This window comes from Camellia sinensis, chromosome 6 (assembly GCF_055761805.1).
Source record: "Camellia sinensis isolate YWXY chromosome 6, ASM5576180v1, whole genome shotgun sequence".
NCBI classification, from domain to species: domain Eukaryota; kingdom Viridiplantae; phylum Streptophyta; class Magnoliopsida; order Ericales; family Theaceae; genus Camellia; species Camellia sinensis.
The window spans coordinates 123729293-123745755 of NC_138966.1; the positions used below are offsets into that span (position 1 = coordinate 123729293).

General features: G+C 36.3%; 2 protein-coding genes across 2 annotated transcripts; one reads left to right on the forward strand and one right to left on the reverse strand.

Annotated features, from left to right (window-relative positions):
* The first annotated feature begins 1086 nt into the window (after positions 1 to 1086).
* On the forward strand, positions 1087 to 13849 carry LOC114315298 (uncharacterized). Its single transcript, XM_028261917.2, has 5 exons — positions 1087 to 2151; positions 2348 to 4010; positions 5875 to 6089; positions 11215 to 11438; positions 12520 to 13849. Exons 2-5 carry the CDS (start codon positions 2408 to 2410, stop codon positions 13322 to 13324), a joined length of 2847 nt encoding a protein of 948 aa, XP_028117718.2. The 5' UTR covers positions 1087 to 2151; positions 2348 to 2407; the 3' UTR covers positions 13325 to 13849.
* Positions 7953 to 9257, reverse strand: LOC145792125 (uncharacterized). Its single transcript, XM_082872610.1, has one exon. The coding sequence runs from the start codon at positions 9226 to 9228 to the stop codon at positions 8599 to 8601; it is 630 nt and encodes a 209-aa protein (XP_082728736.1). The 5' UTR covers positions 9229 to 9257; the 3' UTR covers positions 7953 to 8598.
* Positions 13850 to 16463: the final 2614 nt, after the last annotated feature.

A 16463-nucleotide genomic window follows, 5' to 3' on the forward strand; every position in this document is an offset into this window, starting at 1 on the left:
TATCAATCATTTTAATAAATCTAGAATAGAATTTGAATAAAAAAAAAAAATCTAGAATAGAATAAGATATAAAGATAGAGAAAAACCATGGGAAAGGAATATTAGATAAATATTAATAAATCTAGAATAAGATAGAAAGATAGAGAAAAACAATGGGAAAGGAATATTAGATAAATCACATCAGGTTTAAATCTCTAAGATTATGTGTGTCTTTGTTTCTCATATTTATATCAACCATGCTGGGACCCTAGTGGGGATGACCCCAGCATCTCCACCTCCACGTGGAGGGCTCTCACAGTAAGACTAAAAAAAAAAAAAAAAATGCTCTCACAGTAAGACTAAAAAAAAAAAAAAAAATTCTAAGCCAATCCAGTGAGGGTGGTGGGAGTCACCCACACTAAGGCTAAGTTTGGGAAGACTAAATAAATGTACTTTTTGACTTTTTATGAAATATGGGTTGGATTTGGGTTGGGTTTGAAGTGATGTGTTAGAGAGGTGATGTGACTTAAATGAGATGATGTGATTTAAATAGGATAGTGACTTTTTAACTTTTTAAATTTTTTAAAAGATGCCAAACTTGGCCTAAGAGTCCAAGACATTTACGTATTTATATTTGGGTTTACAAATTTGTTATATATTTGCGGATATATGTTTTATAGTTAATTTTGACATTTCTTTTGTGTCAGAATTTTCTTTCATTTCACATGTTGACATGTGAGAAATGAACAACAAAAAGTCTACCAATCATGTTAAGATAGAAAGATGAAGAAAAGATTGAGAGGTGTAAATTAAGAGTTTTAATAGTTTTAATGGGTGTGTGGGTCTTATGTGATGTGATATTTTAGTCTTAATTTTTTTATTTTTTTATTTTTCATATCATTAGAGCTCTTTTAAAACTTTTAAATTAGAGGAATATATCATTTGTATAGAAAAGATAGAGAAAAACCAATCACGTATTACATTAGTACTTTTCTCTCAAATTGAATTATATACTAGCTTGGAGAGGAAGACATCAATATATTTCAAGCAATGGAAGCAACGATCAACACATAATCAAAAGTTAATTTTTCACACTTCTGTCAATTATTTATTTATTTATTTTTGAGTTAATGAAATTTGAAACCTAATTACAGCCCTCTCATTTAAGCATTAAAGTATCACCAACTTTAATTAATGCTTAATTATGTTTTTGTATTTTCAAATGACATTTGTGTATGAAGGTAACTGTCCTCTCTAATTGTTCCTTCAATAAAATTATAAAAAAAAAAAAAAGCAGTCAAGGTGATTAAATAAAATTGTATTCCATAAAATATCAAAAGCAGCTATTAAGTGAAACTTCATCTTTTTTATTGGTAAATTACTCTATGATTTATGATGAAATTTTTGATAACTATAAGAACCGCTTCTTAGTATTTGAAATTACTTTTTATTTATTTATTAATATATCAGATTCAAATCTTAAAAAATAATAACATACAAGCTTTTTTTTGATTGAATTCAAAAGGGAGCTTTTAAAAAGGGAAAATGTTGTGCAATGATTAACGTTAGTATATGTTTATATAGTAAATTGTTCATATTTTTAACATTAGACATTTTAAATAAACATAATAAAGTAATTTTTATATTTAAATAAATATACATTTTAAAAAGTATAAATAGTATAATAGACGTATGCTAGGTGTGGAAATAAACAAAAAGAATGCATTTAATTTTTAATTTTTTTTAAAAAATAAAATTTAGATCCTCCCCCGCAATGCAACTCTTCCATGCTTGCTTTACATGACCACCACAATGACTACAGCAGGGCAGCAAGCCTACGAATACAAATACCGCGAAATTAAGAGAGAGAAAGCAGTTGGTGAGAGAAAGCTCATCATCATCAATGGCGGTGGTAGTCATGAAAACCGCGTTCCACTTGCTTTCCTCTTCAAATTCTCTTCTTCTTCTTCTTCTTCTTCAAAGCTCAGAAGCTTCTCTCTCTTTCCCTTACAATTACAGATCTCCAACACCACACATCTCAAAACACTAATTTTGTTTCCAAAAACCACAGAAAACAAAAATACAAGACCCATAGTCTTGGTCTCCTTCACATTCAACGATTCAAAATGTCTTCGCATGGACGGTGACAAGTCAATTTCCTCATTTTCAAAGGTCAGATTTCACTGCTACTATACATATCTTCCTTTCAATTCTCAATTTCCCCCAACTTCATACTTACCCATTACTTCAATACCCACATGTATGCGAATGTGTCTTTTCTCTGTTTGATTTGAAGTGCTATTTTCTCTGAGATATTTGAATTTCCATATTCACAATGCCTTTGTTTGTTCTGTGTTTGTATGGACAGGATTCGAGATGAGTGAAGTTAGGGTTTGGATTAGGGTTTTGTTTGGCGGCGGTGGTTGATATGGGCTGTGGAGGGTCGAAAGTGGACGAATTTCCATTGGTGATCCGTTGTAGAGAGAGAAAAGAGTTGATCAGAGCAGCCGCGGACCACCGCTACGCTCTCGCCGCCGCCCACGTAGACTACTTCCGGTCCTTGACAGTCGTCGGAGACGCTCTTCGCCGATTCGTCGATGAAGAGCTCGTAATTGCTTCGCCCTCGGATTCCCCTGTATTGACATTACCCTCGGGTAAAGGGAAGAGCAAGAAGAACAAAAACAAGAGTGGTAATCATAAAAATTCATCGTCTTCAACCTCGCTTTCGCATTCTGGTTCGGGTTCACATATTCACCTTTCAGATGATGATGATGATGATTATGATCAGGATCGCGATGGGGGCGATTCGCACTTGCATTTGTCTTCAGGTTCTGATTCAGAATTGGGTTCTGATTCTGGTCATATTCATATACATGATAGTCCAGGTGTTGAAGTTGAAGGACCTTCATATTCTTCACCAACGCCTCAAACAGGTTGGGGGCCATACGGGGTGTACCCGCCACCTCAGACAGCGGATTGGGGGCCGTATGGAGGATACCCACCTGAGCCACCCCCTCAAACAAGTTGGAGCTCATATGTAATGAACTCACCCTCCAAACCAGCTTGGGATCAATATGGAGTGAATTCTACTTCAACTTCATATGCATATTATATGAAGAGATCTTCACCCCAGGTTCAGTCTGTAATTTATGATCCAACTAAGCCAGACACATCATATTCATATTTGAACTCATATTCATCTGACCCATATGAGAATAGTGGATTTTTTGGGTTCCCAATGAGTTCGCCACCTGGTGGGCCTCAGAATCAGCAACAGAATACTCCAGCTGGTCCGCCTCCACCTCCTTCGCCACCAAAGGTGTCTGCTTGGAACTTTCTCAACCCTTTTGATGGGTATGATAGTGGTTATCCTGGCTATTATTCTTATAGTAGACATGGGGGTGGGTCAATTGCTAGTAGTCCTGATTCGAATGAAGTGAGAGAGAGGGAAGGAATCCCTGATTTGGAAGACGAAACAGAGACTGAAGCCTATAGAAAATTTCAGGAGGGGGAGAATTTGAATAAAGATAGAAAGAAAAATTCAGGGGTGGGCACTTCCAGGGCAGTGCCATCACAAAAACAGAGCAGTGAGGGAAGTTCAAAGACAGTGCAATCACATGGTAGTAGTGAGGGCACAACAAGAGGTATCCCTCCACAACATAATGAGGGGACTTCAAGGAAAGTACCATCTCCAAATAGTAAGGCAACACATTCAGTTGATGTGAAAGAGGAAAAAGGCAGTCCCGATAGTATCATATCAATAATCACCGAAGATGGGTCTGTGAAAAGCACCGAAGATGGGTCTGAAAGGAAGAAGGGGGTGACTTTTGAGGTAGATGCAGCGTCAATGCACAAAATTGAATCTCCCAAGTTAAGGGCCAAAATTTCTGCTCATGGCACGCGAGATCTTCAGGAAGCTGTTACTGAAATCAGGGATGACTTTGCAACAGCTTCTAGTTTTGGCAAGGAGGTTGCTATGTTGCTTGAGGCGGGCAAGGTGCCTTATCAGCCTCGGTTTAGTTTACATAAAGGTATTATCTCATCTATTGTTGCCTTGATCTCTGATGTTTTTCTTATGCATTGTTCATTGCTGAGTTGATTAATTGCCTTGTGGTGTCTTTTGTGTCTCACAATTTTTTCTTGTTTTGTTATCATTACCAATTTACCACTGTTTTTATGTATTACTTGTCAAGTCTTGTCTATAAGTCACTGTTCAATGCTTTTTTGCATGGAATTGTTGGTCCATTTTTAGGGTAGTTTGCTAAAATTATTTGTATTGTGAAGGAAGTCAACTACAGAGACTAGAACATGGAACTTACCTAAATGAAGTTTCTTAGACGGCCAGTTGCAAAAGTCAGAAGATTTGCTTACCATCCCCATTCTTCTAGATGATAAAACTAAAATTATGGACCGTGCATATATGTTTTACTTCTAATTGAATGCTAAACTGTAAAAGGACAACCAATCAACATTTGTACAAAGATCAAGTTCTCTTGCAACGAGGTAACCTGAAGATAATAAGTGGTGGGTTTTGGTATTGATAGAGAGAGGGGATAGGTTTTTGGTATAGAAAGAACATAATACGTGGTATGTGGTGCTATGAATTGCTGGTAGTGGTAGGAGAGTGAGAATGTGATTGGTTGAGGAAGTGTGCATCAAAGATGGAGTGAGGGTGATGCACTGCTGGGTCAAATAGGGTGAGCAAACAAGCAAGAAGAAAGTGCAATAAACTTTGAGAAGCATAATTGTCATTTTAACGTAAATATGTAAAACATGCGGGAACCTCTAAATGCACCCCCAAAATATTGTTGGACATTCCAAAAATTTTGTTCTCTTTCTTTGATTCCATCTCTACCCCTACCCACCACAGCAGCCCACACCCCTCTCCTGTTGTGAGTAAGCTTGATTTCACTGGCCTATCTAGGAGGTAGGAACAAGAAGCTGAAATTAAGGGTTCAAGAATGGCTGCCATTGTGGTTGAAGAATTCAATGGAAGTTTGATTGTTGTATTTGCATTTAATGTTTTTACATTATCAGTTTATATCTATAAATAGGTTACGCTGCAGTCGTTACGAAACACCGCTTTTTAAAACCTTTGAAGCAACCCAAAACCAGATATATTGAACTTGACTTTTATGCGCTGTTATATTAGACGAAAATGTAATGGTTGCACTTTACATGCCAACATAGGGGGGTTTGGTGTCACAAATCAAATGTCAAGTGGCTCCTTGTTTTGGTCTAGTCGCAGATGGATAATTTGCTTAAATTAAATATTATTCCAGATGTGGAATGAACATATATAGTGAAACACATTCATATGCCCAAGATTGATTATTGCATAAGTTACCTTTTTTGTGCATCTTCCATTGCCATTCTTCTGACATTTCCTTCTCTTATTTATTTCTTGTTCTTGAAGTTTGTTATTTATGTTAGTCATCTTGAGCAAGCATCTGTCAGATCCTACTTGTGTTAGCTTGTTTTCTAAACCATGGTGCAACCACTGATTTGGCCTCGTTTGGGATTTTGTTATTTTAGCTGGTTTTTTGGCTTTTTATGAAAAGACGCATAGAAAAGTAGAGAGAATAGAATTAAAGAAATTCAGATGGAAACCTTAAACGATTTTCTCCTCAGAAATTTCTGATAATCAATATTGCACTTGTTTTTGGTCAATAGAACGCTAGAGAATTGAAACTTCATGTACATCCAAAAAACAGGTTGAAAGATTAAAAGATAACTTTCTTGAATTAAATGTATCCCATTAAGTAAATTAATATCTACTCCCATGGAACACTTGGTTTCAACTAATTGAAGTTCTTTGGCCGAAAAGATAATGATATTGTCACTAGAAACAAACATTAGCCTTGGTAATTATTGGAACTTTTGTGTCTTTTGCAGTGATCTTATCCAGGATTGCATATATGGTAGCACCTTCCTTGTCATCTTCACACCCTCCATCCAGGCGATCAGTAAGATATACATTTAGGACAATGAAACTGGCAAAATCTTATTATGAGGATTTGGGGAAGAACACTAATATGAAGCCTTGTAACCTTTCATCTACTCTGGAGAAGCTGTATGTGTGGGAGAAGAAACTATACAAGGAAGTTAAGGTAATGATGAGTTGATTTATATTTTATGCTTAGGTTAGAATTGTGAGCACGTATGTGGTTTTCTCTTGATATGCCAAATTCAAAATGTATTCACCTGTTTACAATAATAATTTTTGTGTTTGCTTTTGAGTAGTTACATCTTTTCCTGGGAGAATAATGCAACTTGTAGAGGAATATAATATGATTATTACTAAGATTGATAAGAAAGTAGCTACCAATTAATGGGCATGAACATTGTTGTCAAATTGCAAATTGAATCATGAATCATGAACTTGAAGATTTACTTTATTTAATATAATATTTTATTTTATATATGTAGATATATTTTACTATGCACACATAGTGTTTAAAATAGAATAATTTTAAAAAGGGATATAATTAAATTTGTAAAAATTTATGTATTATTGATTAATATTGATATCTGATTGTTGTGCTGTTGATATTACAAGGCTTCCTATTATATAGGAGAGGATTTGGGAGTAGGTGAGTGTGTGTGGTAGGTGTAGGAAAGTAGGTGAAGTAGGTGAGTGTGTGTGGTAGTGGAGGTGGTAGGTGGAGTGGGTTATGGTAAATTCTAACAGCCCCCCGCAAACTCAAGGAGGATAGAAACTAACCAACTTGAGTTTGAAGAGAGGAACAAAACAAGAAAATACATAAAAATAAAAGAGGATAGGAGACACTGTATGGTCGTGTCAGACCATTGGTGAAGACACTGGATGGTGGTGTCATAACGTTGTAGAGGACACTGTATGGTGGTGTCATAACGTTGTAGAGGACACTGTATGGTGGTGTCAGACCGATGTAGAAGACAGTTTATGGGGTCATGTCGGACCGTTGTAGAAAACAGTTTATGGGGTCATGTCGGACCGTTGTAGCAGACAATGTTGTGACAGTTGTTGTGACAGTTTACAGAGTCTTTGCTGGACCCTTGTAGAAACTAACCGGAATCAATGTCGGGACAGTTTACAGAGTCTTGTCGGACCCATGAAGGAGCTAACCGGAATCAATGTCGGGACAGTTTACAGAGTCTTGTCGGACCCATTAAGGAGCTAACCGGAATCAATGTCGGGACAGTTTACAGAGTCTTGTCGGACCCTTAAAAAGTCGCACCCTCAAAAGGTGTGCCCAATCTTTCAAAAGGCGTGCCATCAAAAGGCGTGCCCAATTCATCAAAAGGTGTGCCGGACATGATGGCGAGGCACGTGGGCGCCTTGGCTTGCGTGCCCGTTTGTCGGCTGGTGGTAAGAGGCGCGCGATGCGCGTGGCTGCCTCGGCTATAAGATAGAGGCTGAGGCTGAGGCTGAGGCAAAAAACCTGCGAGAGATATTCTGAGAGAGATTTCTGAGAGAAATTCTGTAACACTCTGTTTTCTGAGAGAGAATTCTGAGAGAGATACTGTGTAACACTCTGGTGCCTAGAAAATGGCTTCATCGTCTTCCCGCGGGCTGCTCACCCTCTTTCCCGACCTCAACGAGTCAACGAGAGAGAGAACTGGTGCGGTGGCACTGGAAACTCAACCAAGCGCCCCGGAGTTTGCTCCGTTGAACTTTCCGATGCGGTCGGTGGAGCAAAGAATGGCAGTGCAGTCAGATGTGGAGGCCAATCAGTATACTTTGAAGGCATGTGTGGAAAGCATGACGGCGGTCACAAATTTGTCGAACCGGCTGCAGAGTAGGACAAATGAGGTGCAGCATGTAAACGCCCAACTGGCTCTGCTCCAACGCATGTATAAGGATGCGCGAGCAGAGATAAGTGTGCTAAAGGCGGAAAACAAGGAGCTGAAGCGGAAGGCCACCGTGATGTTCCGATTTGGAGGGCCGCCATATGCTGCAGTGGAAGAGTATGGGGGAGTGAACGTGCTGGGCGGCGTGGAAAACTCAGATGCAGCACCGTCAAGGACTGTCCAAGACGGAGGCAAGAAGAAGAGACCCGCAGCAGAGTAGAGAAGAAAACCCCACTGTGGGTGTGGGTTTTTTTTTTTTTTTTAGTGTTGTTGTAAAATGGTGATCGGGGTGAGCCCCAACATGAATAAAATGAGTTTGGTGTGAAAAGCTATATGGTATGAATGGAATTGAAAAAAAAAAATTAAAAATAAGATGAAAGAAAAATAAATAAAGAAATAATAAGAAGAAATGTGAAATCAAAATGAAAGATGGGTTCGAGACGGATTGGTGAAAAACAACAATGGTGTTTGGACATATATATATATATATATATTTTATTTATTTATTTATTTATTTTTTTTTTTTTGTTGTGTTTTTGAATAATAAGAATAATAAAAATAAAATATGAATGGAGAAAGCATATAGTGGGAAACATGCGGGGGTGGAAAGATGGAACCAAAAAAGTATGAGTGGGAAAAAGTAAAGTGAGAAAAGAGGAGAGAGAGGGAGATTGAGTGGGTGCAGGAGTGGGTTAAAAAAAACAATAAAAAGGAGGATGGATGATACGGCTGCCAGGCTAGGAGATGATGATGTTGGTTTTAAAAAAAGAAGAGAAAAATAAAAAATCAATCACTGCGCAAAGGGAGAGAGATAGTGGGTTGATTAAAAAAAAAAAAACAAGAATGTGGGTGTATGGGACAGTGAACGAGGGATTCATCTTTCCCTTCTATCCCACTACTCAAGTTCTTTGCACATGGAAGCCAGCCACTTAGTCCAACAGCGGCACTTAAATTGGCTGGGTATGGGCTGCCATTCTCATACTTCCCAAGAGCAAAGCAAGTTGCAGAATAGAGGGCTGTTGCTGCACCCATACTAAAACCTCCAACTGCAAGCTTAATGTCAGTGGGCTCTGTGGATAACAGACTTGCAACATGTGCTGCTGTTGCATCCAAACCCTCTAAATCATCGTGAGCATTTTCCGAAAGGTCGTGTACGTCAAACCAAGCAGTAGAAGGAAAACCACCAAACAAAGATATTGGTTGAGAAGGAGCAGTTGGGCAAATCCATTTAATATTTGGAAGAGGGAGCGTCTCCAGGAGTTGGGACCAGCTGGCACCATTATCGCCGAGGCCGTGCAACCAGACTATAGTGGCCTGGTGTCTGCCTTTGGGCCTGACCACATGGGTCCTCCCAAACTCAAATGCCCTTCTAGCACTTCTCTCACCAGAACCCACGGAAGGGCCACCAAGGCTCATGATAGCTCTGTAAAAACAAAAAGCACTTGAGCACAGCTTGATGAACTAATCACAGTGACTGGAAGAAGTTCCTGAGCGGTTGAGAAACAGAGGAAGTCGGAGACTCCAAGGGAGACAAGCAAGAGGAATGTAAGAAGAAGATGCAGAGGGTCGGAAGGGATGATGCCAACGAAGGTATAAAGAAGGTATGTGTAGAGGTCCAGCGGGCGGCCAAGGCGAGGCTGCCGCCCGCCGGTGAAGCGGAAGTACTAAGTTGTTAACCTGGCTCTGATACCATGTAAAAATTTATGTATTATTGATTGATATTGATATCTGATTGTTGTGCTGTTGATATTACAAGGCTTCCTATTATATAGGAGAGGATTTGGGAGTAGGTGAGTGTGTGTGGTAGGTGTAGGAAAGTAGGTGAAGTAGGTGAGTGTGTGTGGTAGTGGAGGTGGTAGGTGGAGTGGGTTATGGTAAATTCTAACAAAATTGTATATATGTATGTACATATAAAATTTGGTTTATCAATATAACTAATTGATATCTTTTTATTTCTTGATAGAGAAGCAAAAATGATGACGTTTCATAGATAATGCAAACAGTGTGTGTGTGCGTGTGTGTGTGAGAGAGAGAGAATGATGACGTTTCACAGATTATGCAAACAGTTTGTGTGTGTGTGTGTGTGAGAGAGAGAGAGAGAATGTGCCGCCCTGGTTTTTATGTTTTCCCCTTTATTCTTTTGCTCCCATCCTTCTTTTTTTTCTAATCAAGGTCCTTTCTGTAGTACCGCCATATAGCATGGGATTTGTATTTGCTTTATCGAATTCTTCATCATATCATTTCTTCATTGAACAACTGTGGATCATCGATATTGGTTGCTCTATGTACTTATTTTCCAAGCATATTCATGGGTGTGGTCAAATACTCAAGTCACTGATACAGTTGAGTTCATAATTTTCCATCCCCTCTAATTTTCGTACAGATCTTTTATGTGAAACCGTTAATACATGTTTCAAAAGTTACAAATTGAACAATTCTCTTAAGTAATTAGTATGCATACCTTAAGAAACTGATGAATCAACAATTCATCAATAAGGTGCAATAGCTATAATCTTCTGCTCCTTGTAGATTGTTCTTCTGTTACTTCTTCATCTCAAAAGAAGATGGGAATTTGTTAAAGTTGATACTGGCAGGCTATTTATTGTATTTTTGGAATGTGAGTTCTTAAATATCAAGGCCAGTTTTTTCATAAGATGAAAAGTTTGTTGTAAACTGAATCAGTCTGGATTGTTCTGATTTGTTAATTAGTTCTATTTCAACACATTATAATCCACATAACATCAGTCACGATAGAACTATAGTTGGCTGCTGTTTGATAAAACTGAAATATAAAAAACTGAATGCTGAATTTTTTAATCTGAAAATTTGTTTGCCATGCACTTAAATGCTGAATTTTATCAAGTTGTTTCGTATGTACAAGAAGCTGAAATTTAAATTATCAATATTTAAAAAAGAAAATTTCCCTTTTATATTGTGATGGTGAGTTGGTCGCTATATGGTGGTTGTGGCAAAACCCAATTAATTGAAAGAGAAAAGCCTAATCACACAAGGGGAATGCACGGACTGAAAGGAACAATTTTGACCTTTATGTGCTTGTAAACTCTAGAGAGGGGTACTACCCGTATACTGTACGGCCTATTTTCTTCCAGAGCGAGAAACCCGTGACCAGAATTTATGTTTGGGGTTTATACAGCATTGTGGCCAGAATATTTGAATAATTTGGATCCTCATGAATTTGTGTTGTTACAAGGCAAATGTTTGAAAGTTGCCTTAGATGTAACCACAACATGACCTTGTTTTTTCTAATGCGAACCTAGATATTTAGATTTAGCTTGATAACATTTAAAAAAAACAAAAAACCAACATGGATTTGTACTTTTCTTATTTCTGCCATTCCAATACAATCCTGCTCAAATTGTTTAAGTGCTTCCTCATATTTAGGATGAAGAAAGACTTCGGGTTATCTATGAAAAGCAGTGCAAGATGCTGAAAGTTTTGGATGACCGGGGAGCTGAGTCTAGTAAGATTGATGCTACTCGGGCTTCAGTAAGGAAGTTGCTGACAAAACTTAATGTTTGCGTTAAAGCTGTTGAGACTATATCAGGCAGAATACAAAAGTTAAGGGATGAGGAGTTGCAGCCACAAGTCACTGAATTAATTTATGGGTATGCACATACTTCTCTTTGTCTAGATTTATAGTTTCAATTTTTTATTTTGAATTTTTGATATACTTCCTCTACATATCCACTATACATGAAGCAGACTTTTATGTTGTCAGAAGTGTAATTTCTTGTTATTTGTGGTACATGTCAATATTTGTTGTCTGACAAGTAAAAAAAATACAAATAAGTACTTGCAAAGTGCGAAAACTTAGCCATATACAAACGAAGAGATATGATCAATCCCAAATGCCATTTTTATTTTTATTTTTTAGAAACTGGACATATAGAAGGTTTAGTTTGGATGACAGGAATTTTGAGGGGGTGAAGAAGCTTGGATACGGACATGAGACACGACACGTACACACTGCAATTTCAAAAAATAAGGACAACATATGGGAGACATGTGCAAAAGATATATTTTCTATATTTATTATATATTACACACATGAATATTTCATTTATTGATTAGAAAAAAAAAAAATTCAATATAACACTAATTTTTAAGTTTCAGGAAGGGATTAATAGATTGTAAATCTACATTGTTTTCTTTTATTATTGAATCCAAAGTTATTTTGTTAAAACTTGTAATGTGCTTTATATGTGTCTGAGCGATAGACAATCGTGTCCCCTAAGTGTCCAAAGCATGTCCGGGTTTAAAAATTGATTCATGTGATTGAATAAGAATCTCCAGATTCATTGTTTCAGAATTCATTGTTTTTTAGTTTAATTTAATTTTTTTTTATAAAAGAAAATCATTATGTGGGGTTGCATGCCTTGACAGTAAAAGTAGGGGGATACCCAGTGTTAATGATGTTTTAATGCTTGCAATTCACTTATTCATTTCCTTTTTCTTTCTTTCTTTCCTTCTTATCTTTTATTTTAACATTTCTTGCATGGAGTAAACTTTTGGCGGGAAGATAGGAACCTTTGTTCCTTGTTTTAAGTATAGGAACCTTTGTTTCTTCTTTTAAGTATAGGAACCTTTGTTTCTTCTTTTAAGTAAGCATTTAATTTTTTTTTGTAATCCCTTGCATTCTGAATGCATGCTTTCATTCATGATATGGTTAACTCATTGTAACCACAGATTGAGAAGAATGTGGAAGACCATGCTGAAGTGCCACCAGAAGCAGTTCCAAGCTATCATGGAGAGTAAAACTAGCTTGAGAGCAAATACTCGTTCTCGAAGAGATTCAAACTTGAGGGCCACCATTGAACTTGAAATGGAGCTTCGTGCGTGGTTCAATCGTTTTAGTGAATGGATTAAGACTCAGAAATCCTTTATTGAGTCCTTAAATGGATGGCTTTTAAGGTGCCTAGTTCATGAACCTGAAGAATCCCCCGATGGGATTGTTCCTTTTTCCCCCGGCCGGATCGGAGCTCCTCCAATTTTCATAATTTGTAATGATTGGTTTCAAGCAATGGAAACTATTTCAGAAATAGGAGCACCTAATGCAATCCGTAACTTTGCTTCAAGTTTGCTACAGTTATGGGAGAAACAAGATGAGGAGCAAAAACAGAGGCTCAAAGCAGAGTACCTGTCAAAGGATTTTGAAAAACGACTAAAAACGCTTCGCATGGAAAGAGGAAGAATGGAGCGAGGCCAAGATGCGATGTCAGATAAAACTAGTGGTTCACTTGTTCCTTCAGAAAATGGAGTTTCACCGCTAGATGATCTAAAGGTGGATTTGGATTCAATGAGAAAGAGATTGGAGGAAGAGAAGGCACGGCACAAGGAGGCTGCTAAATTAGTTCATAATGCCGCTTCTAGTAGTTTACAAGGAGGTTTGATTCCGATTTTCGAGGAGTTGAGCAATTTCACCTCGGAGGCGCTGAAAGCTTACGAGCATGTTAGGATTGAAAATCAGAGCCAAAAAACAGGTGGGAAGTAAATCTGAAAACATGAACTTGTGTTTGTTTCAGTTTTAGTTTGAAACCAACAGGGCAGCCATAAGATCAGCTACCCTTTTTTTGGGTAAATTTAGGAAAGCAGATAAGAATCATACAGGTGAATTTTAGGCAATATAGGAGCAACAATAGGATGATGTAGAAGCTCATGACAGTGGGGAAGGTGGAAGTAGATGAGCAGTTTGTGTAGTAAAACATCAGAGAGAGAGAGAGAGAGAGAGAGAGAGAAAGGTTATGGAGATTGCCCCTCGATTGCACAAGAAGGGAGCTTGACTGTAAGACCCGTTTGTCGGGCGGGGATGAAAGTCGGTGTGGACTACCCACCTCCATCCATGGAATGGATATAGGTAGGAACTTGTACAGAAATTCATTTATTTATTGATTGGATAGCTCATTTGGTGTCTGTTGATAGATTGGTTGTTCATCTTGTGGGTGTATAGACAGATATGTAGTGAATTGTAACTCCAAAATTTTGATAATGACAAAAAGAGGAAGTTGTTTCCTTGTTACCTTTCTTGTAAAGTTACATTTTAGAGTTATATATTACTTATGCACCATTGATGTCTAGTTTCGGCAACCTTTATCTTTCTTTTGATTAACTTTTTAGCTTTGGATGCTGGATTGGAATCTGGCTGGATGGAGTTTTTAATCTGCCTTTAAGCTGAGGCACTGTTTGGTGCATTTTTGGGGAGTGATTATGACTTCTTTCTTTTCTGTTACTTTTTTGAGTGAGTGGGAGTTTGGGGGGTGATTATATTTTTTTTAGGTGGGTTGGAGATTAAACTTGCTACTTCTGTACATGACAAGCGTGTACAACCCAATAGAGTTTGCACTTAGAATTAACATGGTTCATACTTGCATTCATGCACATGTTATACTTGTACCGTGTACAAGTAACACTTGCATTGAGCACATTTTGGCAAAAGCGAAGGAAGGGGTGTGGGTTTGCGATCTTGAGGGGTTTGTTGATTCTGATGGCTACGGCTTTAGTTGATTAGGTTGTTGGATTGGAAGAGAATGGACTAGGACTACGGGTGGCTGAGGTGGGATGGGGACTATGCAAAGATATTTTCCCACCCATTCCCATCATAAAAATATCTTTCAAGATGACTGATAAAAACATCTTTGTTGATTTTTGCAATAAAAATTATATACTTACAAGACAAATGTTTTTGAAAGGAACTATCTATTGAAAATATTACAAAATAAAAATATTATAATTACCAAATTGATTTAATTTTTTTATAAATAATATACATAAAGGGTTTTACATAATAAACGGTTTGAATTATAAAAACAAGAGTTACATCAACTCAACAAAAATAAAATAAAATTCAATAAAACGGTTATATCATACCACTTTGGTCAGTCTCGTTTGAGAAAAAAATATTTTAATAATTTTTTGACATTTTACTACATAATGTATAAAATTGTGACAATTTATAATAATTTTTTTAACTTTTTTAACTAAAATTAAAAATTGCCAAATAAAGCTATTAAACTAATCAAAGTCTACCATGTAAATGTTTTCTATCTAACTAGGCATATGTGTCAGTTAGTAGAATGAGTTGGACAAGATAATTACACTAAGATGGTGGAGCATGATTACATTAGTTGGTATAGTTAACTTTCATATGCACCTTATGTAAAAAAATATTATTTCTATTAAAAAAAAAATTATGTATATATAATTTTTTTTTTCACCAAAAATATATCTTTTTACTTCTCACAAAATATTTAATTTTTCTTACAAAAAAATATAACTTTAGTTATACATGATTTTTATGTGCATATCATAACTTCAAAATTCATGACTTTATTCACAAAATTTATAACTTTCATCTCACAAAATGTATAATTTTTTTTTAAAAAAATATAAGGTCTTTCACAATGCTTAAGTGCACATTGTAACCTCTCTAGTTTATAATTAGATGGGTAATTTTATGTTGTGCATCCTAAAGTCCATACCATATACACCCTACTAAAAAGATGTGTAATTTTATCACAAATTTTATAATATAAATCACAAAATGAGTAATATCGCAATAAATTAACATAATAAAATGTTTAAAATTTTATGATTAATATTGTAAAAATTTACGACTGGAGAACAAAATTTTTTATTACATCAATTTATGACAATATTATATATTTTATAATTAAATTATGTAATAAAATATATATATATATATATATAGTATGCACCTTTGAAAAAGTACACACCATTTTCCTATCGAACGATGATGTGGATTGACCGTTACATTACCAATAATCATCGTCGTTGCAATCAACAGGCAAAAAGCCAAATTCGGCATTCGCGATCATTCTCGTTTCATACGTTTCACCGTCGAAAGAAAATATATATATATATATATATATTTTATTTGTGTGTATTAAAAAATCATTTACTATAACAGTTGACAAATAATATTTTCCACGTGGATAATCAGAGATGTTTGATAAGATGATTTGGTATTTAAAACTAAATTGATTAAGTAATAATCAATTAAATCTATTTGATAATCACAATTGATATCACTTAAAAATTTAAGTATTTTTTAAAATGTACGTTAAAATTTAAGAAAATTTTAAATCATATAAAATTTATTTTATTCTAATTGAATTTATAAATATTAAACATGAATATCGATATATATTATTATAAATTCATTACCACTATCACATTAACCATCACTATCACCATCACCACAATTATTATGCTATTGTCACTACTACCACTATGCCACCACCATCACCGCCACTATTATAATCACCACCATCATGCCACAACCAGTACTACCACTACCACCACCATCACGATTCACTACCATCACCACTATGTCACCGCTATCGCTACCGCCATCATGCTATCTACACCACCACCACTACGACCACCTTCATTACCATTATCACTATTGTCATGAATATCACCATCATTTTATTGTTACTATCATCGTTACTGCCACCACCACTCCACCGCCACTACTAACACTACCACCACCACTATGCCACTCCACCACTACCACCACCATCATCACAGTATAAAAATTAAAATATATAATTTAAAAATAACAAATTTTAAATTTTATTTTACACATCAAATAACTTATTCTTAATTTTTAT

Coding starts and splice junctions, on each gene's coding strand:
- LOC114315298 (XM_028261917.2), top strand. CDS start 2,408: ATGGGCTGTGGAGGGTCGAAAGTGGACGAATTTCCATTGGTGATCCGT. Junction 4,011..5,874: donor TCGGTTTAGTTTACATAAAG/GTATTATCTCAT, acceptor TGTCTTTTGCAG/TGATCTTATCCAGGATTGCA. Junction 6,090..11,214: donor AACTATACAAGGAAGTTAAG/GTAATGATGAGT, acceptor CCTCATATTTAG/GATGAAGAAAGACTTCGGGT.
- LOC145792125 (XM_082872610.1), bottom strand. CDS start 9,228: ATGAGCCTTGGTGGCCCTTCCGTGGGTTCTGGTGAGAGAAGTGCTAGA.